We start from the raw sequence: 27,869 nt of genomic DNA on the forward strand, positions 1-27,869 counted from the left end.
AAATAAATATAAAAACTGTGCAGCTGATTTTCAGTAAGTGGGGGCGGGAATTATCTGCTTGTTCCTTTGAGTATTCACAGATTAGCCAAAAACATTCACGGACCAGGGTTTGAAGTCTCGCTGTATGACTGGTGCTTTCCTGGGAACTAGGGATACAGGCAGGAAAACATCCCAGAGCTTATAATGTAGTAAGCAGATAGGTATCAGGTCAAGTCCTTTTTAGTCTAGGAAGCATTATCACCTGTGTGGACTAGGCTGCTCTTGGTGCGTCTAACAAAGGCGTAGAGAATGTGGTCCAGTGTGGTCCCTCCAGTGAGCTGATTGAGGCTGGTTGTTTCCAAGTGATCACTTGATTCGAGACTCTCCTTTCAACATTGTCACTGTCCCCCGCCCCCGCAGGTCCCATTTGCTCCCTGCAGCCAAAGCATCTCCCTTTGCATCAACACCGCAGCCCTCGGCCCCCGTGTTGAGATGGGTGAAGCCAGCGCAACCTCCTTTCCCAACTATGGGCTACAGTGGTGTCTCGGGCAGCTGGGCAAAGAAGAGTTTCAGATGTTTAAGATGTTGCTGAAGGGAAACGCTTCGGAACTGGCCACGGGCTCTTTTCCGTGGGTCGAGGTGGACGACTCCAGCACGGAACATTTAGCCTCCATCCTGCACGAGCATTGCAGAGCATCTCTCGTCTGGAAGGTGTGCACGGACATCTTTCACAAGATGAACCTGCCCATGCTCTTTCAGAAGGCGAGGGATGAAATGGAAAGTGAGTAAAAGGCGCCCGTCTGGAGGTGGGAGAAGAGCTGGGGGGGGCGGGTCCCGAGGTCCCGAGGGAGTGGGGAGGGCACCCCTGTTCTCTCGTTGGGTCCACGTGTACAGTGTGAGCCCAGACTCTGAGCAAAGTGACTCACTGGTTACTCTCTGGCGGGAAATGGGTGTTCTCTCTAGCCCGGTGAAACAATGAGGGGGAAGAAATAGCTACAAGGACCCTCACTCCACCTGGACAGAATTTGGTTGACATTAGGAGGCAGGATTTAGAGTTGTACCCATCAAACTTGCGTTCTGGGGCTTCCCCTTGTTATACTTTGACTTGGGGCGTGTCCCCGCCTGCTCTCGTGTCTTGGAGCAGAAGCTGTGATCCTTCTGTAACAAAGGTTTGGTTGGATAAGATAACGTAGAGAGCCCTGGCTGGTGTAGCTCAGTGGATGGAGTGCCGGCCTTCAACTCAAGGGGTTGCAGGTTCGATTCCCAGTCAGGGCACATGCCTGGGTGGCAGGCCAGGTCCCCAGTAGGGGGAGCACGAGAGGCAACCACACATTGATGTTTCTCTCCCTCTCTTTCTTCCTCCCTTCCCCTCTGTCTATAAATACGAAAATCTTTAAAAATAAAAAGAAGATAAATAAGAAAGTGGTTAATGAAGCTTCACCTGTTTACTGACAACACGGTGGTGGTTGTACCATGGGTGTCTATGCGTGGGACAATGTTCCAACCAACTGAGCCACCCAGAGAAGGCAAGAGGTGGTTTTTAAAATGGAAGGTGTAGGGCCCTGGCTGGTGTAGCTCAGTGGATTGAGCATGGGCCTGTGAACCAGAGGATTGCGGTTCAATTCCCAGTCAGGCCAGTTCCCAGCAGGGGACGCACCAGAGGCAACCACACATATTTCTCTCCCTCTCTCTCCTTCTCTTCCCCTCTGTCTAAAAATGAATAAATAAAGTTTTTTTAAAAATGGAAGGCGTAGGAGAATATGAAAGTTTCCTGTTTCAGACTAGAGGAAAGTGAGGATTAGGATCACTTCCTAGAAGAAGAAAGGTTTAGGCTGAGAGGAAAATGAAGAAGTTAGCCAAGCGTACTGGGCGTGTCGGTGGAGAGCCCTCTGAGCAAAAGCTAACAGCTTTAATGAAGGGTTTAGCAAAGAGTCAGAGCAAACTGTGCAGACTCGGAGGGGAATGTGTCAGGAGATGACAGCAGAGAGATGGACCGACGTCACCCAACAGAGCATCTTGAAAATAATTGTAATGGCAAAGAGTAAGCAACTAAATAGTTATAAAGGGGTGGGGGTAGAAATAATCCAATGGCCCTTTCATCGTAGCTGCTGAGGGCTGAGTGGTCCCGAACGAGTCGTGAGTATGTGTAAGGAGGCCGCGGGAGAGAGAGGTGTGGTTTGGACAGGGAGGACAACGGCAGCCAGAGAAAGAAGTAGAGATGGAGCCCTGGCCAGCGTGGCTCAGGTGATTGGAGCATCGTCCCACGCGCCAAGAGGCTGTGGGTTCAGTCCCTGGTCAGGGCACATACCTAGGTTGCAGTTTGATCCCTGATCTGGGTGCGGGAGGCCAATGATCGATGTTTCTCTCCCCCTCTCCCCTCTCCCTCCCCCCTCTCCCCTCCCCCTCCCCCCTCTCCCCTCTCCCTCCTCCCCCTCTCTCCCTCTCCTCCTTTCTCCCTCCCTCCCTTCCTCTCTAAAAATCAATACACATAACCTCAGGTGAGGTTTTTTTTTTGTTTAAAAAAAGAAGTAGACATGAGGGCGACATGCGGAGAGAGAATATGGTGCCCGGGATGGTATCTAAGCCTCTGGCAGGCGAAACCGGGTAGACGGGATTCCATTGCCTCAGGAAATGCTGAGAGAGACATCCTGCCGCTGGTAAACCCGGGAAGGGGAGACCCCGTGAGCTGAAGCTGTAACCATGTGGATGACTCACAGGCATCTAGTGAGGAGTTCACCCACGAACCTGAAGTTCAAGAACAGTGTTTAGGGCGACTCCTGCAGATGAATACTGGGTAACCAGAATATGCGGCCCCATGATGCCGCTTACCTCGGGCCGTACAACAAAATGAGGACTGACGTTCAGGCCCTGGCCAGATAGCTCAGCTGGCTAGAGCATTGTCCTGATACACCAAGGTTGTGGGTTTGATCCCCAGTCAGGCCACACACAAGACTTGACCAATGGGTGCATAAATAAGTGGGACAAATCTCTCTCTCTCTCTAATCAATCTAAAAAATGAATTATTAACAGAAGTTTGTTTCCACGTTCAAGATTGGAGCACTCCACATGGACATCGTGGCTTCTCTGTGGTGGAGCTGGTAGAGCCCAGGGCTCTGCCTCCACCCCAGGCTGGTCACGGGATCTACTGAGTCATCTTGGTTCCCCTCAGTAATCAGGGCAGAGGGTGCCCTCATCCCCGGTCAGGGTCATTGCTGCAACATTGTGGAGACTGTCTGTCATCTGCTCTGTGTTGCAGGGTCTTCACTGGCTGAAAGACTTGGAGATCCTACATCTGTGAAGACCGGTCAAGATACCATCACGAAAGAGCTTCCAAGTCAGGGTGGGGCAGTGGTAACACGTTTTCTACCTCGGTCAAGGGCCCTGTTGTCCATGGATCTGCTCTCACCAAAAGCGCAGCTATTCTTTTAGTCAGTTTGTTCCTGACTGATTCCTTCTTTCCTCTGCCCTTTGCCTGAAGTGTGATTCATTTCTACAAATTCCTTCCCATCACCCTAGACTCGCTAACCCGTTTCCACTCCAGTTACGTGACATCCATTTTCCCCTCAAGAAGGACCAAGGTGATCTTTTAAAAATAATCCATCTGAGCCCTGAACATGTAGCTCAGTTGGTTAGAGAGAGCGTCATCCCAACAGCCAAGGTCGTTGGTTCGATCCCCAGTCAGAGCACATACAAGAGGCAACCAATGAGTGAACGAATAAGTGGAACAACGGGTTGATGTTTCTCTCTTTCTCTTTGTCTCTCTTTCTCAGTCTTTCTCCCCTTTCCTCTCTTTCTCTCTCTCTCAAATCAATCAATAAACAACTTTTTTTATTTTTCCATCTGATACTTTTACTCCCCCGCGTAACCAGCCTGAAACGGGTTTCCATGGCATCTGTGATGAAGTCCATGATTTTTCCGCAACTGGCGAGTCTAACACAACCCTTGTGACTATTTCTAAAGCAGGGCGATTCCTTCCCGGCTCACCCAAGACAAATGCGTAGGCAGCTGCACTTGTAGGCAACTGCTCTCTAGTGGGCACACGGGATTGCTATTCTCAGTTCGTGTTAGCTACAGGGGGTCGGGGGCAGCGCTGAGCTTCACCAGATCACCTCGTGTAATCTTCAGAGCAGCTTCATGGCATAGGGACTTTTATCCTTGCTCCTGTGATAAACATACAAAAGCACGTAAGCCTGCGGGGGGTGGGGGGAGGTTTCCTTCTTTCTTTCCTCTTTTATTGTTTTTTTTCCTCACGTAAGCTTGTTGAGTTGTGTAAGTTCTCACCAATAGTGACAGAATCCACATTTAGATCAAGTGCCTGACTCCAGACCTTTCGTTTTTTAATGTTTAATTGGATTTTAGAGGAAGAGAGAGGAACATCGACCAGTTGCCTCTCATACATGCCCTGACCCAGAATCCAACTGGCAACCTTTTGGTTTACGGGATGATAACTCCAACCCACTGAGCCACACCACCAGGGCTCCAAACCCTTCGTTTTTAACAACTAGGTTTGACCTCTCGTTTCAATGACTTACCCAAAGGTCTCCAACTGACAAAAAGCAGAAATGAGACCAGAGCCCAAACCTTCTCATCTTGAACCCAGTGCTCATTCCACATACACTCTGACCCTCTGGCTGAGCCCATGGCTCCAGGTGGGTCAGAAGACGGAACCCGGCATTGCAAACCACGTCTCAGGGACTCTGTGGGTCTGGCCTTGGGCAATCCGCCCAAGGGTGCGTGAGTTTACTTTTATTCCCTCTCTTTTTTGCAGAAATGCCAGAAGCTATGGAACAAAATGGTACCACAGCAACAGAGGGGAAAGACCCAGGTAAAGAGCCCTGGTTTATTCTCCCCGCCCCCCCCCCCTTGGAACAAAGGCGGTGGGTATGCTGGCCGAAGAGCATAGCTGCCTGTTCTTCTTGGGTCCATCCTCATTTGTCTCTGGTGCGTACGTCCCTTCCCTCAGAACGCTGGGGACCCTCACCCCATAGGTCCCCAGAGGTCCACTGTTGTCATCGGCCGTCTGTTTTCATAAAGGTAAATTTCAAATTCCTCAGTTCACCTTGTAGAACTTGCCCCCAGGACCAGCTCGTGGGACGGGTGCTAAATAGATAAGTTGAATGCCTTGTTTATTTTGTTATGTTTTTCATCCTTACCCAAAGATACTTTTTAAAGAGATTTTATTTATCTTTACAGAGAGGAAGGGAAGGAGAGAAGGGGAGAAATATCAATGTGTGGTTGCCTCTGGTGCGTCCCCTGCTGGGAACTGGCCTGCCACCCAGGCATGTGCCCTGACTGGGAATCGAACCACGATCGTCTGGTTCGCAGGCCTGCGCTCAATCCGCTGAGCTACACCAGCCAGGGCCCAAAGATACTTTTATTGATTTGAGAGAGACAGAGATCAATATAAGAGAGAAACATTGATCGTATACACCTTGACCTGGATGGAACCCTTAACCTAGATATGTGTCCCAATGAGGGGGGGTCGAACCCTCAACCTTTCTGTGTATGGAAATGATGCTCCAGCCACCTGAGCTACCCAGCCAAGGCACGTATAAGACTGATCTCTCTCTCTCTCCCCCTTCCTCTCCAAAATCAATTCAAAAAAATATCCTCAGGCCCTGGCTGGTGTAGCTCAGTGGACTGAGCGCGGGCCTGTGAACCAGACGATCGCAGTTTGATGCCCAGTCAGGGCACATGCCTGGGTTGCAGGCCAGTTCTCGGCAGGGGACACACCAGAGGCAACCATACATTGATATTTCTCTCCCTCTCTCCTTCCCTTCCCCTCTAAAAATACATTTTTAAAATCTTTTAAAAAATATCCTCCGGTGAGTGTTAGGGGGAAAAAGGAATATAAGGTCTCGGCTATTCGTTTCTGAAAAGAAAAATCAGGTTAGAGGGACAAACAGGGTGCCTTGGTGGGAAGTCCTCAAGCCTCTGAGGACATGACCTTGGAGTGAAGGGGTGAGGGACGGCGCTCACCACCACCAATCAATAACACGGTGCTGACGCAAAACAGTCTCACGCAGGGAGTAGATCTGAAATCCAGCCTGTCTTCCAACCCTGCTTCTGCTTTCCTCTGCCCTTCTCTGGCCCCACGCAGGCCACGGACATGAAGAGTGGGTCTACAAATGTCACGTGATGAGAAAGTTCGCCGGGCCACTGGGGACCCGCCCCGGCTCCGAAAACTTTGCCCTGGATTGGCAACGGATGCAAACGCTGTCGCGGGTGTTCACGCCGGATCAGCAGGGCTTCCGGCCTCGCACCGTGGTCCTGCACGGGAGAGCCGGGGTGGGGAAGTCGACGTTGGCCAGGAGAATCCTGCTTCACTGGGCCCACGGGGAGCTCTACCCGGGTTTGTTCTCCTATGTCTTCATCTTTGATGCCCGAGACATACCGTCGAGGAGGAAAAGCAGTTTTGCCGAGTTAATTTTCAGGGAGTGGCCAGACTCCGTGCTCCCCGCGGCAAAGATCTTCTCCCGGCCGGAAAGGCTCTTGTTCGTGGTCGATGGTTTCGACGACCTGAGTGCTGCCTTTCAGAGTGCCAACGTGAACCTCTGTGCCGACTGGACGCAGCAGCAGGAGGTGTCTGTCCTGATCCGGAGTCTGCTGAAAAAGGTCCTGCTCCCAGAGTCCTCCCTCATTGTCACCATCAGAGACGTAGGCGTGGAGAAGCTCAAAGCCGTGGTCACCTCTCCCCATTACCTCTTTGTCGAGGGAATCTCCGTGGAAAGGAGGGTCCAGTTGTTCCTCGAACACATCAAGGATGAGGAGCAAAAAATGCAGCTGCTGCACTCCGTGGTGGACAACCACATGCTGATCGAAATGTGCCAGGTGTCCAGCGTGGGGTCCCTCCTCTGCCAGGCCCTCGAGCTGCAGATGGCATCGGGAAAGGGCCCACTCCCGTCCTGCCAGGTGCTCACGGGCCTGTACACCACCTTTATGGTGCATCAGCTCACCCCTCAAGACGCCCCGGGGCGTGGTCTCAGTCCGGAGGAAAGAGTCGTTTTGAAGGGCCTGTGCCGCATGGCCGTGCAGGGCATCTGGGCCATGAAGTTTGTGTTTTACCCCGACGACCTGTCCGCCCACGGGCTGACCGAGCTGGAGCTCTCCTCCCTGTTTCGCAGGAATGTCCTCGTCCAAGACACCCGTGGGGACAGGTGTTTCACCTTCCTGCACCCAAGCCTGCAAGAGTTCTATGCTGCCTTGTACTATGTTCTGGAAGGACCGGAAACGGAGTGGTGCCCCCACCCTCTGTACGTGAAGAACATGAAGACTTTGAAGGAGCTCAGACAGGTCAGCTTCAACGTCCACTTGCTCCAGATGAAGCGCTTCTTGTTTGGCCTCATGAACCAAAAGCTGGCGAGGACGCTGAAGGACTCGCTGGGGTGTCCCCTTGCCCTGGGGGTGAAGAGGGTGCTGCTCCGCTGGGTCTCCCTGTTGGGTCAACCGGCCGACGCCGCCTCCGCTCTGGACTTTCTGGACGCCTTCTACTGTCTCTTTGAGGCCCAAGACGAAGAGTTTGTCCGTGTGGCGCTGAACGGCTTCCAAGACGTGAGGCTCCTGGTGAGCCGGCCAATGGACCTCCTCGTGTCTTCTTTCTGTGTCCAGCATTGCCAGAACTTACAGAAGATCCGAATGGACGTCAGAGAGATCTTCTCGGAAGATGAGTCCACTGAGGCACAGCCGGTCGTGCTGCAAGGGTGAGTGTGCCCCTCTGCGGTGTCTTCCTTTCCGTCTCGATGAAGGTACTGCTGTGTTGAGGTAACAATGATGGCTGCAATCGAGCTAATTAACACGGCCATCACTCACGTGGCTCCCGTGTCCCTGTGCGTGTGTGGGGTGAGAATGCTCAAGACCCACCCTCCTAGCGAATCTCAAGGGTGCGACACCCAGTTGTTAACGGTAGTTCTACTTTAGGTATCCTACAGCTGAAACTCGGGTCCTTAGCCCCACACCACACCCTACACCCCACGCCCACCCCACACCCCTCCCCTGCCTCGTTGCCACCGGCAACCACCAGGCACCCTCTGCCTCTGTGAGTTCGACTGCTTTAGATTCTGTAGGCGAGATCACGTGCATCTCTCTGCGTCTGGCTTTTCTCACTCAGCAGAATGTCCTCGGGGTTTACCCATGTGGTTACAGATGGTAGCACCATCCTTTTTAAGGCTGAATAACAATGTCCCGTGGGGTGAGCCTGACCTTCCCTCTATCTGGTCATCCATCCACGGATATTTAAGTCCCTTCTATACCTTGGCTGTTGTGAGTAAGAGAGTGCAAATTATCTCTTAGGAGCCTGATGTCAAGAATCTTGCATATAAGTGGGGTTATTGGATTTTATGGAAGTTTATTATTATTATTAATCCTCATTGGAGAATGTTTGACTTTTTTTTTTTAGAGAAACATTGATGTGAGAAAAAAAAACATTGGTCGGATGCTTCCTGTATGCACTCCAACCAAGATTCAAACAGCCACCTAGCTATGTGCCCTGACCTGGAATCGAACCCACAGACGTGTGGTGTATGGGATGATGCTCCAGTCCATCGGGCCACCCAGCCAGGGCTGTGTTTAATTTCTTGAGAAATCTCCATATTGTTTTCCATACTGGCTGTGCCACTTTACATTCAGAGGGGAACTGGGATTTATTTTTAAAGATTTTATTTATTTATCTTTAGAGGGCAAGGGAAGGAGAGGGGGAGAGAAACATCAATGTGTGGTTGCCTCTGGTGTGTCCCCCGCTGGGAACTGGCCTGCCACTCAGGCACGTGCCCTGACTGGGAATCGAACTGCGATCCTTCAGTTCGCAGGCCCGCGCTCAGTCCACTGAGCTGCACCAGCCAGGGCTGGAATTTAAACACAATCTGATGTCACAGCCTGTGTCTCCAAACCATCCCCGGTACCCCTTGGCCCCCCCCCCTACTCAGGACACAGAGCGCGTGTGCACAGGCAGAGCGTGAAGCAACATGACCGAAGGGTCCTCTGGGCCTCTGAAGCCATCCGTGTCTCGTCCTAACAGCCCGGTCTCGCTTCTCTGACGTGGCTGTGGCCGTTGTTCCCTTTCCGAGCCGTCTCAGGAAGGCGAGCGTTTCTTTCCTTCTCCGTTACAGGCTGCAGATCAAGCCCCTGGTGAGCAAGTGGTGGGAAAACCTCTGCTCTGTGCTCTGCGCCCAGCCGAGCCTGCTGCAGCTGGACCTCAGCAGCAGCATCCTGAGCGAGTGGGCCATGAAGACCCTGTGCGTCAAGCTGCGACAGCCAGCCTGCAGAGTACAGAAGCTGATGTAAGGCTGCTCCGCCCCTGGGACGTGCCCCTCTTTGTGGCTCGTCACACCTCTCCTTGTCCCCCCCTCCTAAGACCAACCCTATAAAATGTATTTGGAAGGGACATGTTCTATGGGAAGTATAGGAACAAAGTTCCCCAAAGCATAAGGTTGGGAGTGACTAAAGACCTTGTGGAAGGGGGTCATTTATTCAGGGTTTTGGAGGATGAACAGGAGTTTGTTAGTACCGGGGAAGGGAGGGGAATTCAATTCAGGCAAGTAAATGCTTTACAGAAGCCCTTAAATCACGCCTTAGTGCTTTTAGGCTAATCCATAAGGTCACAAATATTTAAACATCTAATGGTTCCTGGGTCTGTTGTAGACCCCAGGGTACTCACCAGCACCTGCAGTGGGAGATGAAGGTCTCATTCAACTTCAAAGGTTTGATTTAATTTTCCTTCCAAGACCAAGGAAAGCCCATGTAGCAACACAGCTAGGTTCCTGGCTGCAAACATCTTGCCCTTGCTGTTCTTCCTGCCTTCCTTTTTTAAAAAAAAATTATTTATTTAGTTCTAGAGAGAGGGTAAGTGAGGGAGAGAGGGAGAAGAAATATCAATGTGTAGTTGCTTCTCATGCGCCCCCTACTGGGGACCTGGTCCACAACCCAGGCACCTGCCCTGACTGGGAACTGAACCAGCCACCCCTTGGTTCTCAGGCCAGCACCCAATCCACTGAGCCACAGCAGCCAGGGCCCATATTGTATTCTTAAGCATGTTCCTTTCATGTGTCTCTGGTGACTGTCTCCTATATTAGCTTAAGCGCCAGGAGAACAGAGTATTCCATTGGCAATACTCTCCTTTCTGGGCCCTCTGCACCACAGGCACTTAAGTATTTGTTGCTTTAAAATGAAATAAACACACCCTGGCTGGTGTGGCTCAGTGGATTGAGCACCAACCTGTAAACCAAAAAAGCCACCGGTTCGATTCCCAGTCAGGGCACATGCCTGGGTTGCAGGCTGGGTCTCCAGTTGGGGGCACGCGAGAGGCAACCAAATCAATGTTTCTCTTGCACGTCGATGCTTCTCTCCCTCTTTTTCTCCTCCCTTTCCCCTCTCTCTCTAAATAAACAAAATATTTTTTAAAACTTTTACTAAAGGCAATTAACAAAAGATGAAAGTTGGGATGGGAGGGACATGGAAAAAAAAGTTAAGAAACGCCTAATTCACACTCTCTTGTTTCTCTCTCTCTCTCTCTCTCTCTCTCTCTCTCTCTCTCGTAGATTTAAAGGCATACATGTTACCCTTGGTCTCCATCACCTCTGGAAGACTCTCGTCATCAGCCCCACTATCAAGCACGTGAACTTGGAAAGCACTCGCCTGAAGGAGGAAGATATAAGGATAGCATCCGAAGCGCTGAAACACCCTAACTGTGTGTTGGAGTCTTTAAGGTAAGTCCTGACTAAGGTGGTTACTTTTACGATTGTAGGAGGGGATTTTTCTTGTCTTGTTGTTGTCGTATTGTAAGGTAAGTCCTGACTAAGGTTGTTACTTTTACGATTGTAGGAGGGGATTTTTCTTGTCTTGTTGTCGTATTGCTTTTACTTTTTGTTTTGAAATGATTATTCATGGTGAGTTGCAGAAACATTGCAGAGGGTTGGAAGGATGGCAAAGTCTGGCAACAGAGGGTGGGAATGGTCATACAGCAACATGTATGTACTTAATGATGCCACTGAACTGCGCACTGAAAAATGCTTGCAATGGTCCCTTTTATGTGGTGTATATTTTACCACAATAAAATAACTTTTGTCCTGGCTGGTGTGGCTCAGTGGATTGAGCACGGGCCTGAGAAGCAAAGGGTCGCCGGTTCGATTCCCAACCAGGGCACATGCTTGGGTTGCAGGCCAAGACCCCAGGAGGGGACCTGCAAGAAGCAACCACACATTGATGTTTCTCTCCCTCTCTTTCTCCTTCCCTTCCCCTCTCTCTAAAAATAAATAAATGAAACCGTTTTTTAAAAAAAGTAACTTTTGAGGTTTCATAAACATTTTTAAAATTCACAAAGGGGTCACGGGTTCCCTTCAGCCCGTTTTTCCTGTGGCTGTAGCTTACGTAACTATAGTACAATGTAAAAGCCAGGACCTCGACAGAATTACCATGAATGTGTGCCAGTCTAGTCACTGTATCACATAAAATGCCAGTGTGTGCACATTTGTGAGACCACAGTGTGACCAAGCTACACAAGAGCCACCCCCTTGTGTTACAGACACACCCGCCCTGCCCCACCCCCACCAGCCCTGATCCCTGCCCATAACGCATGTATACGGCATCACACAGCATGTCACAGCCTGAGGGTGCCTTTTTAAAAAAAGATTTTATTTATTTTTAGACAGAGGGAAGGGAAGGAGAAAGAGAGGGAGAGAAGCATCAGTGTGTGGTTGCCTCTCACATGGCCCCCACTGGGGACCTGGCCTGCAACCCAGGCATGCGTCCTGACTGGGAATCGAACCAGCAACCACTTGGTTCACAGGTCAGCACTCCATCCACTGAGCTACACCAGCCAGAGTATGAGGTTGCCTTTTTTTTTTTTTTTTTTTTAATCAGCAGATGTCCTTGAGATCCCTCTGACCCATTCTGTGTATCCTTTGTGTGTTTTTATTTATTGATTTTTAGGGGAAGAGAGAGAGAGAGACACTGATTTGTTGTTCTACTTATCGGTGTACTCATTAGTTGATTCTTGTCTGTGCCCTGACGGGGATTGAACTTGCAACGCTGGTGTATGGGAGCAACATTTTAACCAGCTGAGTTACCCAGCCGGGGCCATGTGTTTCTTTTTATTGCTGGGTCCCATAGGGTGACAACCATGTACCACGGTTGGTGTAGCCATTCTCCCTTCCAGGGACATTTTGGTCATCTCAGGTTTGGGGCTGTGACCACAGTTTTGTACAGACTGGGGCCAGGGCGTTGTCGGTTCAAGTGGCCTGGCCTGAAGGCACAGCCATGCCCAGGGGGGTCTGAGACACAGATGATGAACTCTGTCTCCAGCTTTATTTACGGACACACACAGTGCAGGGAAGCTGTGTAGCTCACAAGCGTCCCTCTTAAGACCGTACCCCAAGGCAGCCAGCCAGGGCACAGGAGTCCTTGCAGAACCAGAGTGCTCAGGTGTTTGCCCAGCCCAGGGGAGTGTCACGACCATCTCTGAGAATGAAGAGGAAGCAGCTGCTGAGTCTCTCCAGAGCTCCGATTCAAAACATAAGGAAAGGGACACACTGTCAGAAAAGATGAGAGGGAGAGAGGCTACCGGGGACCAAGAGAAAGTGCCAAAGTTCCGCGGTGGGAGGTGACAGGCCTGTTGTGGTGACTCTGAGGACCGGGGTGGTGTTCTGGTTCCCTCTCTGCGGTAGTCCCAGACCTATGCACTGGGTGGAGGGGGTGGGGGGGGGAGGGTTGATAGGCTCACCCTCCAAATGGGAGAAGGCTCGGAAAAGATCCACCGGCAGATGTAGTGAAGTGTTTTGATTGCAGACTCAATGTGAGATGCATTTCCCATGCATTCGACAAACAGGGAGCCCCGATAACGTTCTTAACACTGCGCGTTGGGTCCCAGGATGTGCCGACGAGGGGGAGCAGGCTCCTTTTCTCAGGGTGCTCACAGACTCCCATGGGTAATCCAAGACAAAGGAACCCCAAGTTATGAACCGTCAACACGTGCGTTTGGAAGACTCTAACATGTTGGTCTACAATTCAACAGAGTCAGTACTGGAAACTGTGGTCTAGGCGGAAGTGTATTTGTAGGTTCCAGAACAAATACACACACAAATGCGTAGTGGCTCAGAAATCACAAAAGGGGATTTTTTGACTCTATAGAATTAGCTCAAGGGGGGTTCAGATGGATGTCCAGGCGTGCAAGGTATTCTGCCATTAATACTTCCAAGGCCCGAGCCCTGGCTGGTATAGCTCAGTGGATTGAGTGCAGGCCTGTGAAGCAAAGGATCGCTGGTTCGATTCCGTCAGGGCACATGCCTGGGTTGCGGGCCAGGTCCCCAGTAGGGGACACATGAGAGGCAACTACACATTGATGTTTCCCATTCTTTCTCCTTCCCTTCCCCTCTCTCTAAAAATAAATAAATAATATTTAATACTTCCGAGGCCCTACTGGGCACAGACATTCAGTTTACAGAAGGAGGGCGTGCTCAGGGTACACCTGGAGGTTTTAGGGACTTGACCCCGTAGGCTCCAAAACCTCCACCACCTATTCTCCAAGCTAGAACTCGGGTCTTGCGATTGCTCCTGCTGCAAGGCAGGCTGGGAAACGTAGTCCAGCTCTGCCTCCACGTGGAAGCAGGAACAGCTTTGCATAGTTTAAAAAAAAAAACACGCCCAGCTGCGCCACAGGAAGGAATCCTGCCGTTTGCAGCAACCTGGGTGGACCTCCAGGGTATCCTGCTGAGTAGGCGAAGCAGACAGAGAAAGACAAATACTGTAGGATCGCACACATGGACTCTCAAAATTATTTTTAAAAAGTGAATCTGTGAAAACAGTACAACGCTAGTTACCAGGAGGTATCGTTTAATTTGCAACCTGTTGACAAGTACTGTATTTTGCCGTGTAAAATGCACATGTGTGTATAGTGTGCAACCAGTTTTTTGGCCCAAGCTTTCAGGGGGGGAAAATCTTTCATTTAAATGTTTTAATTGGATCTTTTATTTCTTTATATTTAGATACTTGTGGGGGGGGTTGCATTATAAAGGGATTTTGCTATTTATTTTTGAACATATTATGGTACAAGAAATTGTATGTAGCAAATAGTTACCAAACACAAGAACAGATACAAGGTATCCCAGGTACTACCCATGTATAATGAGCATCCTTATTTTTCCCTCAAAAATTTGGGCAAAAAAGTGCACATTATATATGGTGAAATATGGCAGATCCCGGGTGTGCAATACGTATACTAATGATGATAGACANACAAGTACTGTATTTTGCTGTGTATAATGCACATGTGTGTATAGTGTGCAACCAGTTTTTTGGCCCAAACTTTCAGGGGGGGGGAAATCTTTCATTTAAATGTTTTAATTGGATCTTTTATTTCTTTATATTTAGATACTTGTGGGGGGGTTGCATTATAAAGGGATTTTACTATTTATTTTTGAACCTATTATGGTACAAGAAATTGTATGTAGCAAATAGTTACCAAACACAAGAACAGATACAAGGTATCCCAGGTACTACCCATGTATAATGAGCATCCTTATTTTTCCCTCAAAAATTTGGGCAAAAAAGTGCACATTATATATGGTGAAATATGGCAGATCCCGGGTGTGCAATACGTATACTAATGATGATAGACAACGAGATTGCATAATAGACATCAAACTTTCTAAGAGATTTGCTCATTTATTTATTTAGGTACTCAACCATGCGTTCATTTACATCAATTTGGGGGAGAAATCTTTGCCTGGAGCTGAATATAGTATACAAATATGTATTGGCATTTAGACCTGTCTTTGCAAAGACCTATATGTTCTATAAGCAAAAAGGATATAAAAATTTTGTGTTAAGATTAAGCCACTCTACTAATTAAAAAAAAAAAATTAAAGGCAATAGGTGTTTGCCCAATGGGAAGCAACTCAAGAGAGCTGGAGGAGGGATTCTGGAGGAAGTGTGTTTCCCGGGCTTTCTTTGCAGAGAAAACCACTGCCTGTTCTCCTAAGAGACAGGATCATTGTTATTCCCACCACAAAAAAGGAAATGGTAACTGTGTGACCTGATAGAGTGGTAACTATTTCTACAATGGCAACTGTATTGCCGTCGCTAAATGCATCAAAGCCCCATGGTTATGCATTAAACTTAGTGGTGTATGTCATTGGTGAAATGTTCGCAGGTGGTAACTGCTAGGAATAAAATCATGCTGGAGAGAGGGGGGGTGGGGCAGGCAGGGTTCAAGGCAGTGAGACAGCCTTGCTTGGAAGAAGTAAGTTTCGTTTTTTTTTTTTAAATATATTTTATTGATTATACCATTACAGTTGTTCTATTCCCCCCCTTCAATCCCCTCCACCCACACCCTCCCTCCCCCACCATTCTCCCCCCCTTAGTTTATAACCACGTGTCTCAAGTTCTTTGGATTCTATATTTCCCCCACTATTCTCGCCCTCCCCCCTATCTATTTTCTACCTACCATCTATGCTATTTTCTGTGCCTTCTCCCCCCTTCTCCCCCTCCCACCCCCCTGTTTCTAACCCTCCAGGTGTTCTTCATTTCTATGGTTCCACTCCTGATCTAGCTGTCTTCTTGGTTTGCTTTTGTTTTAGGTGTGGTTGTTAATAACTGTGTGTTTGCTGTCCTTTCACTGTTCATCTTTTTCATCTTCTTTTTCTTATATAAGTCCCTTTAGCATTTCATATAATAAGGGCTTGGTGATGATGAACTCCTTGAACTTGACCTTATCTGAGAAGCACTTTATCTGTCCTTCCATTCTAAATGAAAGTTTTGCTGGATAAAGCAATCTTGGCTGTAGGTCTTTGGATTTCATGACTTGGAATACTTCTTTCCAGCCCCTTCTTGCCTGTAAGGTCTCTTTTGAGAAATCCGCTGACAGTCTGATGGGTACTCCTTTGTAGGTGACTGTCCCCTTATCCCTTGCTGCTTCTAGGATTCTCTCCTTCATTTTGGTCTTGGCTAATGTAATTATGATGTGCCTTGGTGTGTTCCTTCTTGGGTCCAACTTCTTTGGCACTCTCTGAGCTTCCTGGATTTCCTGGAAGTCTATTTCCTTTGCCAGACTGGGGAAGTTCTCCTTTATTATTTGTTCAAATACGTTTTCCACTCGTGGCTGTTTCTTTCCCCCTTCTGGTACCCCTATAATCCGGATGTTGGAACGTTTAAAGATGTCCTGGAGGTTCCTAAGCCTCTCCTCATTTTTTTGAATTCTCATTTCTTCATTCCTTTCTGGTGGGATGTTTTGTTCTTCCTTCTGGTCCATTCCATTGATTTGAGTCCCAGTTTCCTTTCCATCACTATTGGTTTCCTGTGCATCTCCCTTCATTTCAATTAGTTTAGCCTTCATATGTTCCTCTAATTTGTGACTATGTTCCTCTAATTTGTGACTATAATCTACCAGTTCTGTGAGCATCCTGATAAATAGTGTCTTGAATTGTGCTTCTGAGAGGCTGGCAATTTCTCGGTCGCTTAGAGTTATTGGCTCTGGGACTTTGAGTTCTTCTTGCGCCATCTTTCGGGCTGTTCGTGCCTGTTCCATAGCAGGATCAGAGCCCTAAAGTGTTCACTAGAACAGGGCAACTAAGTCGCTGGGTTGTGACGTTGTATGTGGGGGCGGGGTCAAAGAGGGACAATGGCTTCCCGTCTGCCGCCTGCCGCCGTGGCCCCCACCGGCACCGCAGCCACCGCCGTCACCAGGCCCACGCGTTTCGTGCCACTGCACGCGAGTGTGCCACCGCCGTCAGCCCTCGCCCCCTGGGGCCTGCGTGGTCTGTCTCACTGTGCGCGAATATGCGCCCGCGGTCTGCCCCGCACCCCAACTGGTTCCCGTCTGCCTGCGCGCCTGGGTCGGGGGCCCTGTCCTGCCCGACCCTGCTCGCTGCTGGCTCCGCCCCTCTTACCGTCCCCGTTGAACGGTTAGATGTAGTCGGACTTCCGTATAATTCAATTTTCTGTCCTTTGGTTGTGTCTTTGTTTCTCCAAACCTTTGTTGTATTCAAACTTGGTTGTGGGAGAAGGCACAGTGTTTCCACCTATGCCTCCATCTTGGCCGAAGTCCTAAGTTTCAGTTCTGAACAAGAGCTTGAGTTGCATGAAGACGTGGGCCTGGGGGTGAGCAAGGACGTTGCAAACAGAGGGACAGAAGGTGCTCAAGACTCAGAAGCCACAGCAGACAGGGTCCAGGGTCCAGGCGCCAGGCGCCAGCGCGGGTGACGGAGAGGGCGTGGCCTGCGGTGAGTTGGGGAAGCTGGGTTGCCTTGGGGACAGACCAGGGTGTGATTCACACGAGCCGCCTCTGCAGGTTGGACAACTGCGGATTGACCCAGCCCTGCTGCCTGCTGCTCTCCCAAATCCTGCAGACCTCCAGCAGCCTGAGATCTCTGAGCCTTGCGGGAAATGCGGCCGCAGGCCAGAACATGGAGCCTCTCTGTGACGGCATGAAGGTCTCCCAGTGCGCCCTGCAGAAGCTGGTGTGAGTGGTGCTTCCTTTCATGGGGGCTGTGTTGTCTGAACTGAGGCCAACCACGTACTGGAGGCGGGAGGGGCGGGGTGGGGGAGGGGAGGGGAACTGGCTGATGCTTAAGCCAGGGTTACAGGGGGCGTTCTGACCTCATGGGAATGCCCCAGTGTTGAGGTTTGATAGAGATGCAATAAGTAACACCTGTGGCTCAGCAGCGCCAAACTCATAGACTTGGAGAGAGGATGGCGGTTCCTGAGGGCTGGCCAGGAGGGGGATTGGGCTGCACGTGGAGAGATGTTGATCAAAGGGCATGGATTTCCATTCGTCAGATGAGTAAGTGCTGGGGGGTCTAATGCCCAGGGTGGTTCCACAGCCTGAGCAAAAGTTGAAAAGCAAGTCACACAGAGTACCCTTCTGTAGAAGGTAATAGTAGGAGCAAGATATCTTCTCTTCGTCAGGCTATAAAGGAAGACAACAGCAACAACGAAAAAGCCACACTTTTTATCCACCCTCTTAGGCTCCAGGTCTGGGGCCTGCAAATTAACCCGACAGTGGACAAATTAATCATTGAAAAGGCATGCACATTTTATCGATGTTAATTTTGTCAGTATGTGAGGATGTCCCAGAGAGGAAGTAAGAAACCCGGGGAGAGGGTCGACTCAGGAGCTTATATACCCTTTTAACAAAGAGCAATAAATTATGGAGAAGTAATTAGACAAAGGATAAAGGGGGTGGGGCCTTGAGGGCTGAGAAATTGTGTGACCAGGACATCTATGGGGAGAATTAAAGGCAGATCAGGGTTAAACGAAGACTCCTCTCCATTGCGGGCGATGAGGGTCATTGTCCTCTCCTGGGACAAGAGAGGGAACATTTTTTAAATTTATTTTTCAAGTACCATTTTCTGTCTGTTACTCCCATCCCAACCCACACCTCCAAGAGAGGGAACATTTGCACAGGAGAAATCTCTGCCCCACCTTTAGGCAGGCGGTGGGGAGGGCAGACAGTTCTTATCGTTTCTGCTTTTTCTCAATTGCCATCAGCTGAAAACAGTTCAAAAGCGGCATCTTTGGGGGTGTCTCCCCCAAGTCCACCCCCACCAGCATTCCTTTGTCAAAAAGAGATCCCTGTCAATAACACAGAGGGTGTGCGTTACGCACGTTAGACGTGTTCATAGATTTCCCTCTGCCCCCCACACCATGACCAAGGGACTGTCGAACCCAGACTTTCAAAGTCTGGGTGCTTCCTAAGCTTCAAGGAACTGAGGGACGATCTCGTTTATGTCTGAGGGTCCCAATGCGGTGAATGTAGGCTCCTCTAAAGAGCAGGGTCACTTGTCTTGGCAGACACCTCGCCCCGTAGTGCAGGTAGGAGCAGAAACAACCAGACCAGAGAGCAGTCACGTGGCCTCTGTGTCCCCAATTTTGGACACTGCAGGTCTCATCCCCCACGACACTCAGCATTCTTGTTGGACCTAATGAAGCATCACAGTTGGGTGCGTAAGGTAAACACAGATACCATGTGACATCGCCGCATGTCTGGGAGGACATGCCAGCCATGGGGGTGACATTTGTCTCCTCCTCTTGCATGCAAGGGAGACACGCAATGTGCGGACTTCCTCATTTCTCTTCTGGGCTGTCTTCTTGCAGACTAGGGAACTGTGGTCTCACAGGCTCCAGTTGCTGGGACCTGGCCTTGGTGCTCTGCTCCAACCAGAAACTGACACACCTGGACGTGTCCACCAACAGGCTGGGGGCGGAAGGCGTGACTGCCTTGTGTCGAGCCTTGAAGCGTGTCAACTGTGCTCTCCAGAGGCTGATGTGAGTCACACACACTCCCCTGTGTTTGGACGTGGTAGCTTTGTGGCAAATGGCGTGTGACTGTCTCAAAGCGGGGGGAGGGGGCAAATGCTCAGGAGGAGGCGCCTGCCACGGGCCACCTCTCTTCCCTACGAGTCACCTCCTAGCATTCACACTCCCTGGGAAAATTCTCTGTGTTTACATTTTCTTGTGGCAGGAAGTTATTTGTCCAAATACAGCCGATTGTCATGTTGAGTGGAATTGACATTCCACAAAGTCAGACAGGATGTTGAATTACTGAGAGTGGACCCTGATACCCTGGGAAAACACAGGGTTCGGTTCCTGTTGCCACAGTCATGACATTTTCATCAGTGGATTCATACCTAACCTTGTTTGGGGTGTTTCTGCCTTAAAACCCCATATTTAATACCTGTTGCTGATTCATTAATAATGAACTTGTGACCAAGAGTGGTATGAATCATGCCTGAACAAAAGCCTATGTAATACATGTTTTTCTTCCATAAAACACATCGCAGTTTTCTTTAAACTTTATTGTTGACACTATTACAGATGTCCCCATTCCCCACCACCGCCACCTTTGCCTGTCTCCACCCAGCACCCAACCCCCTCCTCTCTGGCCGTCACCACACTGTTCTCTGTGTCTATGGGTCATGCCTATATACTCTTTGGCTAATCCCTTCACCTACCTTCACCCAGTCCCCCCAACCCCTGCTTCCCTCTGCAGGCTATCAATCTGCTCCATGTATCCATGCCTCTGTTTCTTTTTTGTTTATCAGTTTATTTTGTTCATTTGATTCTGCATATAAGGAAGACCATGTGTTATTTCTTTCTCTGACTGGCTTGCTTCACTTAGTATAATAATTTCCAGGTCCATCCATGCTCTCGCAAAAGGTAAGAGCTTCTTCCTTTTTTACAAGCTGCACAGTGTTCCATTGTGTGCATGCACTCGAAAGGCACCCAGCATTTCTAGCCACTCACCTCCTGACGGGCACGTGGGCTGCTTCCGGGCCTTTACAATAGCCAAGCTCTGGAAACACCAGTGCTTTCTTGGGCCCCACACACTAGACCCCACTTCAGCTCCACATCTTAAACGATGAAGCCACCAACCCCCCGAAACCACAGAGATGCAGAAAATTGCGGCATTCACTCAAAAGACGTCTGTGCACAGCAGAAAGAGAACTGGACTGTGAGTTCAGCCTTAGCTGGGAACGTGAGTGACAGGCAGCTCCCATTTTTCTGTGGGTGTCCGTGAAGGACTGTGAGCACCATGAGTATTGGGTGGGGGGGGCAGTCACCCATAAATCTGAATGAGAAGGCAAACTCACAAATACAGAACTCGGGACTGCGTGAGTCGGCTGTATTTATGAAGCCCCTACTTTGCGCACACGCTCTTAGCTGCTAGTGATGGGGAGGTGAAAGATACATGGGGTCCCTATGTTTTGCGTGGCTGAACTCCTGGTGGAGGTGAGCTGGATGGTGAGTCAGTGAGGTTTTCAAACAGTGACACAGAGCCGATGGCCACAGGTCTGTGTGGCAAGGAGGACACTGTGGTATGGTAAGGTGGTCCCTATGGCTATTTTAACAAGTGACTCCTTGTGTGGCCAAATTACTCTTCTATCCCAAATATTTTTTAAAATATTTTATTTATTTATCTTTGGAGGGGAAAGGAAGGAGAGAGAAAGGAAACATCAATGTATGGTTGCTTCTGGTGCATCCCCTGCAGGGAACTGGCTCCTGCAGGAAACTGGCCTGCAACCCAAGCATGTGCCCTGACTGGGAATTGAACTGCGATTGTCTGGTTCACAGGCCCGCGCTCAATCCACTGAGCTACACCAGCCAGGGCCCCCAAATATTTTTTTTTAATCTTCACCTGAGGTTATGTTTATTGATTTGAGAGAGAGAGAGATCGATTTGTCAGTTGCCTCCCCCACTCACCCTGATTGGGGATCAAACCCACAACCTTTCGGTGTATGGGACAACGCTCCAACCAACTCAGCCAGCCAGCCAGCCAGGGTTACCCTAAATCTCTGGTGGACGGTGAGAAGGTGATGATGAGAGATTTTTGTCACTCTACTGTACCGTCAGCTTGCTTCGTAGAATCACTTTGCTTTCTGTAATTCCATCTTGTTGACCACTGATTCCACGGGAGCGAAAAGTATGAGTTTATGCCAGTCCTACAACCAGAAATTCTGCTAAAGAACAGAACTTTAGTGCCCATGTCTACCTCTCGAGGCATTCGAAGGGCCCCCAGTAACTTGATGATGGGGACGTCCTGAGGATGGTAGATGGGACGATAGAACAATCTGACCCCTCCCCCAAAGTAGTCCGTGTCCTAATCCTCGGAACCTGTGAGTAGAGGACCTTCCATGGCAAAAGCAACTTTGAAGATGTGGAAAGATATCAAGATGAGAAGGTGACCCCGCGTCATCCACGTGGGCCCGGTGTCATCCCCAGGATTCTTAGGAAGGAAGGCAGGTAGGAAGGCCGGAGACTCAGAGAAGATGCAAAAATGAGGTCCAAGGGGTGAAGCTGAGGGCCTGGGACCAGGCACAGAGGAACCTGGGCAGCTTGTAGGCGCTGGGAATGTCAGGGAGCTGGTTCTCCCTTGCAGTCTCTGGAAGGACCAGGGTCCTGCTGACAGTGAGGCTCTGGGCTCCAGAGCTGCGGGATGATGTGTGTGGTGTAAGGCGTGAGGTCTGTGACCACAGCAACAGGCAACTCATCCCTTCATACCTTGAGTCGGAAAGAAAATGGAAAGAGAGGGTCACAGCCTCCCGCACAGGCGTTGGGCATTGCGCCAAGAACATCCGGGTCATCTCGTCACCCATGCCAGACGACCTTCTTAGGTATGAGCTCAGTCTCCTGTCAGATGAGGAGCGAGAGAGACTAAGAGGAGTAGCTGAGCCCTGCTGGGTAGCACCATTGTTTGGAGCGTCCTTTTCTTCACCAAAATGTTGTGGGTTTGATTCCCGGTCAGGGCACGTACCTGGATGTTGTGTTCGAGCCCCCGTCAGGGTGCCTATGGGAGGCAACCAATCGATGTCTCTCTTCCTCTTCCTTCCCCTCTCTCTCTCAAATCAGGAAACATATCCTTGAGTAAGGATTGCTTTTTCAAAGGGGCGCCCCCAAGGGGACACCTAGTCAGGCATGTAACCCCCCCCCCATTTCCCTTGCCTGTGCCCCGCAGACTAAGAGAATGCAACCTGGATATCCTGGGCTGCAGCTTTCTCGCCCTTGCCCTGACAAGCAACCGTCACCTGACACACCTGAACCTGAGCATGAACCCCTTGGGAGACGACGGCATTCACTTCCTGTGTGAGGTCCTGGCGGAAACGTCCTGTCACCTCCAAGACCTGGAGTGAGTCTCCCCGGGTGGAGGGGTCTGTGGGGAGGGGGCGCCTCTACCAGAGTGGGGGCTGAGGTCCCCGGATTGTCAGGAGCCGGGAGTAGTGGGCCTGGAACCTATACTGAAGCTCCAGGGTCCACGGGAGCCTCACTGTCTCCGGTGGACACAGTGGGTGAGTTCAGGTGTTGGACAGGACAGTGAGGGTGGGAAGGACAGAAACTACTCTGAACGGGATCCGTGGAGTGCGAGGTTGCTAGTGTGCATCTCTGAAACCCGTGCACCGTTCCTTTTCCCTCTCTGAGCGTCTCTCCTGCTCCCTCTCCCTTTCTCTCTCTCTTTCTGTGTGTGTGTGTGTGTCTGTCTGTCTCTGTCTCTGTCTGTCTCTCTCTCTATATATATATACACACATACACCTCTACCTCTCTCTCATGTATATATATATCTGTCTATATGTTTCTGTCTATCTCTATACACATATGTATCTTTTTCTCTCATATACATCTGTATCTCAATCACTTCTTGGCCTTTTGGCGAAGATCAAGTGTAGTATCTGTTCTTATCAGTTATATATATCTGTCTGTATATATGTATTTAAATCTATATATTTCTGTCTCTATATACCTCTACATCTCTCATATATTTATATATATACACACACATATATATATAAATCTATCTATATAGTTCTGTATATATATATACCTCTACCTCTCTCTCATGTATTTTTTTAAAGATTTTATTTATTTATCTTCAGAGGGGAAGGGGAGAGGGAGAGAAATATCAATGTATGGTTGCCTCCTGTGAGTCCCCTGCAGGGAACTGGCCTGCAACCCAGGCATGCGCCCCAACTGGGAATCGAACACGATCCTATGGTTCACAGACCCACACTCAATCCACTGAGCTACGCTAGCCAGGGCTCTCATATATTTTTAGATATACATACACACACATATATGACTCTATCATTGTATATATTTCTCCCTCTCTCTCTATATATATACCTCTACCTCTCATAGATTTATATATATACACACACATATAAATCTATCACTCTCTGTATTTCTGTCTCCGTCTCTATCTCTCCCTATCTCTGTCTCCAGCTCTGTCTGTATGTGCGCGCATGAGCACATGCACACGCACACCCCCTCTTTTGCAGGCTGATGAAATGCTGCCTCACGTCCGCCTGCTGCAAGAACCTGTGTGCCGTGATCACCCAGAACAAGCACCTGAGGAGTCTGGACCTCGCCGCCAATGCCCTGGGCGACACGGGGGTGACAGCCCTGTGCGAGGGACTGAAGCAAAGGACCACGCGTCTGAGGAGACTCGGGTAGGCTTCCAGAGTCGTCTCCTGGAGGGCCGGGCGCAGAGGGAGGGGAACCCGAGCGTGAGGTTGCTGGAACGGGGGGGACCCGGATCTGAGTCGCACGATTCCAGGACATCAGGAACCCCTTGGCCGAGGGGCAGAGTGGGGCTGGGCTGCGACCAGCAGGGAAATGAGGGAATGAGGGAAATGGCAGGGGCTGGGGAGCATTGTCTGGAGGTCACAAACCTTCCGTAAATGTTTATCGGAAGAGGAGGGTACCAGCTGGTGGCAGGACCAAGGTGCACAGGTTTTGGAAGACACAGTTTAATGGGAAAGGAGGACCGGAAAGGCAGTGGGCGCACGGGCAGTCCTCAGGCCACAGTGTCAGCCTCAGAATCAATCACCCAGGAGGCTTGTGGGGAAAATGGGTCTGGTACATTTGGTGGAATAGTACATGGCCACGAAAAAGGAATGGCGTGCTAACACATTCCACAGCGTGGACGCACCTTGAGAACACCATGAGGCAGAATCCCCAATTCAGAATCCCCAGATAAACAACAACATCTACAGTGATCAGGACATCTACAACGTCTAGACCCACCGGCTGGTTTAAACTGCCCACCTATCTTTGCTCATTATAGCAAAGTTCTTGGTTTTTAACGTTCCACCTGCAGGTACCCCAGCATACCTCTCCAAAAAACACAGGGTCTGGTAGAAGTAAGGTTTGCCTGAGTGCAGCTGGTATGGTAATAAACCATGGGAGTAATAATTTATACTTTTGATCTGAACATTTCACCTGAAAGGTCATATGGTGTGCTTGAGGGCGATATTGTTCTGGTACAGACTGGCATGACTTTGCAATAAAAAAAGTGGGTGTTCTTTGCGCCAGACCCTGCATAAGAACCCTGCGACAATACTGTTACCACCCCTAACAACGTTCTTTGGCGTCTCCATGCTCTGAGGATAAAATCCTGAATCCTTTAATGGGACCCCCCCAATGTCCAGTCTCCTCTGACATCGCTCTGATCCACTCCCGGCATCCTGTTGACAACAGGCATCTCACACAGGCCCACTCCCTCCTTCCCCGAGGACGTGGGACACAGCATTTCCTACGCGCACCGCTCCTTCCTGCCCCGGCTCCTGAGCTTACTTCCTCTCTCCAGCTATAGGTGAAAAGTCCTGGACTTTCTCGGCAAGTCTTTCTCTATGTTCCCTGTTTTGTGCCCTAATGATAGGCGCTCTCAGCCTTTACCTTCCTTTCTTTGCACAGCTGTGAGTCACCAGCAGCTCTCGGTATGAGAAACAGAAGCAGCGTCTGGAAACTCCTTAGACATGCACTTTTTTTTTTTTTTTCAGTTTCTCCCAAGAACTGCGGAGCCAAAAAACTCTAGGAGTGGAGCCCACTGTTCCCCTTTTTCTTGTTTATCCTTAACCCAAGCGTGTGTTTCTTGATCTTAGAGCGAGAGGAAGGGAGATACAAACACCAGTGGGTTGCCTCCCCTAAGTACCCCAAGTGGGGATCGAACCCACAACCTTTTGGTGCACGGGACGATGCTCCAACCAACTGAGCCACCCAGCCAGGGTGCCCATGTTCTTTTTTTCTTTTTTTTTTAAATTTTTATTTATTTATCTTTTAGAGGGGAAGGGAAGGAGAGAGGAAGAGAAACATCAATGTATGGTTGCTTCTCATGCATCCCCTGCTGGGAACTGGCCTGCAACCCAGGCATGTGCCCTGACTGGGAATCGAACCGCGATTGTCTCGTTAACAGACCCGCGCTCAATCCACTGAGCTACACCAGCCAGGGCTCTTTTTTTTTAACCATGAGAATGGAAGTCAATGGGGTCGAAGGCTCCCAAGAAGGACCAACCGTTGACCTTTGGGGATGTTGTGGGGCCCCCCTCCCTGCAGGTTGGAGGCGTGTGGATTGACGGCGGACTGCTGTGAGGCCCTGGCCTCGGCTCTCCTCTCCAACCAGCACCTCAGCAGCCTGAACCTCATGCGGAACAAGCTCACCCCTGAGGGAATAAAGAAGCTGTGCCCGGCCTTCGAACACCCCACGTCTAATCTACAAAACATCGGGTGAGTCCTGGTCATTGTGTCCTCAGACACAAACCTTCTCTTACATGCTGGTTGGCAGAGAAGGGGTTTATCGGAGAAAGTAAGACCGTGGCTTAAGCTACCAGATCTTGATCCAACCAAAAGTCTGCTGCATTCCGGACACTGAGCTGGGTGCTGGGGACCCAGGGATAACGGGAGACAGAGGCAAGGTGCCGATATCACGAAGCTTACTTTAGGGTGGGTTCGGGAAGAGAAAGACAACATACAAATGAAATGTTTTTATCGCCCCCAAAAACTAAAAATAGAATTTCTATATGAGCCAACAATTCCACATCTGGGTATGTGATTAAAAGTATGGCTCTGGCTGGTGTGGCTCAATGGATTGAGTGCCAGCCTGTGAACCAAAAGGTCATCGGTTCGATTCCCACTCCAGGCACATAGTTTTAGCTGGGGAAGAAGAGAGTTACGTGGATGGATGGTGGTGATGGTCACACGACAACGTGAATGTGCTTAGTGCCACCAAACAGTACACTGAGACGTGATTAGAGTGGACAGTCCGCTGAGGCTGGCTGGGACATCTTTTTATATCACGAGGCAAACTCTCCCAGCTGAGCAACTGCCCCCTCCTGTGTGGCCCAGCTCAGCGATCTATCCAGGCATCAGGTTTGGGCCCACGAATGTAAAGAGGGGCCCGAAAGCGTGGCTTGTATGTAGTGCAGGATCTGAAAGGGAGGGAGGGGGGAAAGGATACAAGGAGGTGAGCGGTGTGTTGGAGAATACGGCTCAGTAGACTTGAGGTCTTGATGTGGTGAGGGAGGGGGAGGGGGAGAGAGAGAGAGCTCACAGTGAGCACTTCAGCCAACCAGCTGGAGAGGAGGCAGAAGATGAAGGCTGGAAGAGAGAGAGCGCCTGTATCAGGATAGAGGACGCAGCCCAGAGCCTCAGGCAAAATCGGCTCTTGGCAAGGGGCTCCACTGACCAACAGAAGGGCCACCCCTGGGGTTTCCTAATTGCCATTTTGGGAGCCTGTTCCCTCCCCGCAGGTATCTAGGCAGTTACCTGTTTCCCTGTCCTCTGCTGGAATATAAGCCGTGTGAGGGTGGGGGCATCGCCTTGTTCATCCCCGGGCCTTCCAAACCCTGTAACAGGACCTGGCCCAGAGCTGGTTCTTGGGACAGGCCGTGAATCCGTGACTACCTGGAAGGTTTGCGGCCAGGGCCCGATTCCCGCAAAAGACGGGGGCTGGCTTTTCTTCTCCAGGGAACAGACAAGTGTCCTCAACAGACAGGAAGAGGGCTCAGATCCTCGATGCGGGGTTCCCAGGAATTTGGAGGGAGGGAGAAGAGTAAGACGTGAATTCCTCCAGTCATGAGCCCTGTTTGTGTACCCCCCTCCCCTGCACCTTTCCCTGCCAGGCTGTGGAAGTGGCAATATCCTAGTCCCACAAGAAAACTGCTGGAGAAGGTCCAGGCACTGAAGCCGTACATCGTGATTGGCGATGGCTGGTATTCCTTCCACGACGATGATGACCGGTACTGGTGGAAAACTGAAGACCGGGAACCCCGCCCACCCACTCTGGGCTGCGAAGCAACCAGCCAGTCTGCTCCCAGCGCGCTGGGCCCCGAGGAGGGTGTTCCTCCTCGGACGTAGAAACAGATGTCTGATTGTCACAAAGCCCGCGCTGGTGGTGACCCTGTGTGTCCTCCGTCCCTTGGTTAATAATACGGTGGCCTCAGACGTGGGCTTCCAGTCGCAGGACCCGAGTCGCCGCGAAATGTCCTGCCTCTCAGAGCCCCCAGGGGCCGTCCAATAAACACTGAGCATTTGGCAAAGTGTCAAGCGTCCTTCTTGCTCAAGAGCAGAGGTGACAGGTCGGAGGAACTGGGATGATAACAGGACTCCAGAGGTGTTAAAAAACAAACTTTTAAAAA

At 50.2% G+C, this 27,869-nt stretch overlaps 1 protein-coding gene and 1 pseudogene across 1 annotated transcript; both read left to right on the forward strand.

Moving 5' to 3' along the window:
- Nucleotides 1-471: 471 nt before the first annotated feature.
- NLRP5 (NLR family pyrin domain containing 5) lies at nucleotides 472-27,721 on the forward strand. The gene is made up of 11 exons (XM_037053925.1): nucleotides 472-760; nucleotides 4,748-4,804; nucleotides 6,080-7,679; nucleotides 9,084-9,254; nucleotides 10,512-10,679; nucleotides 17,255-17,425; nucleotides 19,060-19,230; nucleotides 22,418-22,588; nucleotides 23,733-23,903; nucleotides 25,789-25,959; nucleotides 27,354-27,721. The coding sequence occupies exons 1-11, from the start codon at nucleotides 472-474 to the stop codon at nucleotides 27,586-27,588; spliced, it is 3,375 nt and encodes a 1,124-aa protein (XP_036909820.1). The 3' UTR covers nucleotides 27,589-27,721.
- LOC118992231 (uncharacterized) lies at nucleotides 23,088-23,202 on the forward strand (annotated as a pseudogene).
- Nucleotides 27,722-27,869: the final 148 nt, after the last annotated feature.

Source organism: Sturnira hondurensis, unplaced genomic scaffold (assembly GCF_014824575.4).
Source record: "Sturnira hondurensis isolate 20B ecotype Veracruz unplaced genomic scaffold, ASM1482457v3 Scaffold0008151, whole genome shotgun sequence".
Lineage (NCBI taxonomy): Eukaryota > Metazoa > Chordata > Mammalia > Chiroptera > Phyllostomidae > Sturnira > Sturnira hondurensis.

Bases quoted from the DNA above. Each gene is read 5' to 3' on its own strand.
- NLRP5 (XM_037053925.1), top strand. From the start codon at position 472: ATGGGTGAAGCCAGCGCAACCTCCTTTCCCAACTATGGGCTACAGTGG. The intron at 761-4,747 runs GTGAGTAAAAGG...TCTTTTTTGCAG, and splicing joins GGCGAGGGATGAAATGGAAA to AAATGCCAGAAGCTATGGAA. The intron at 22,589-23,732 runs GTGAGTCTCCCC...CCTCTTTTGCAG, and splicing joins TGTCACCTCCAAGACCTGGA to GCTGATGAAATGCTGCCTCA.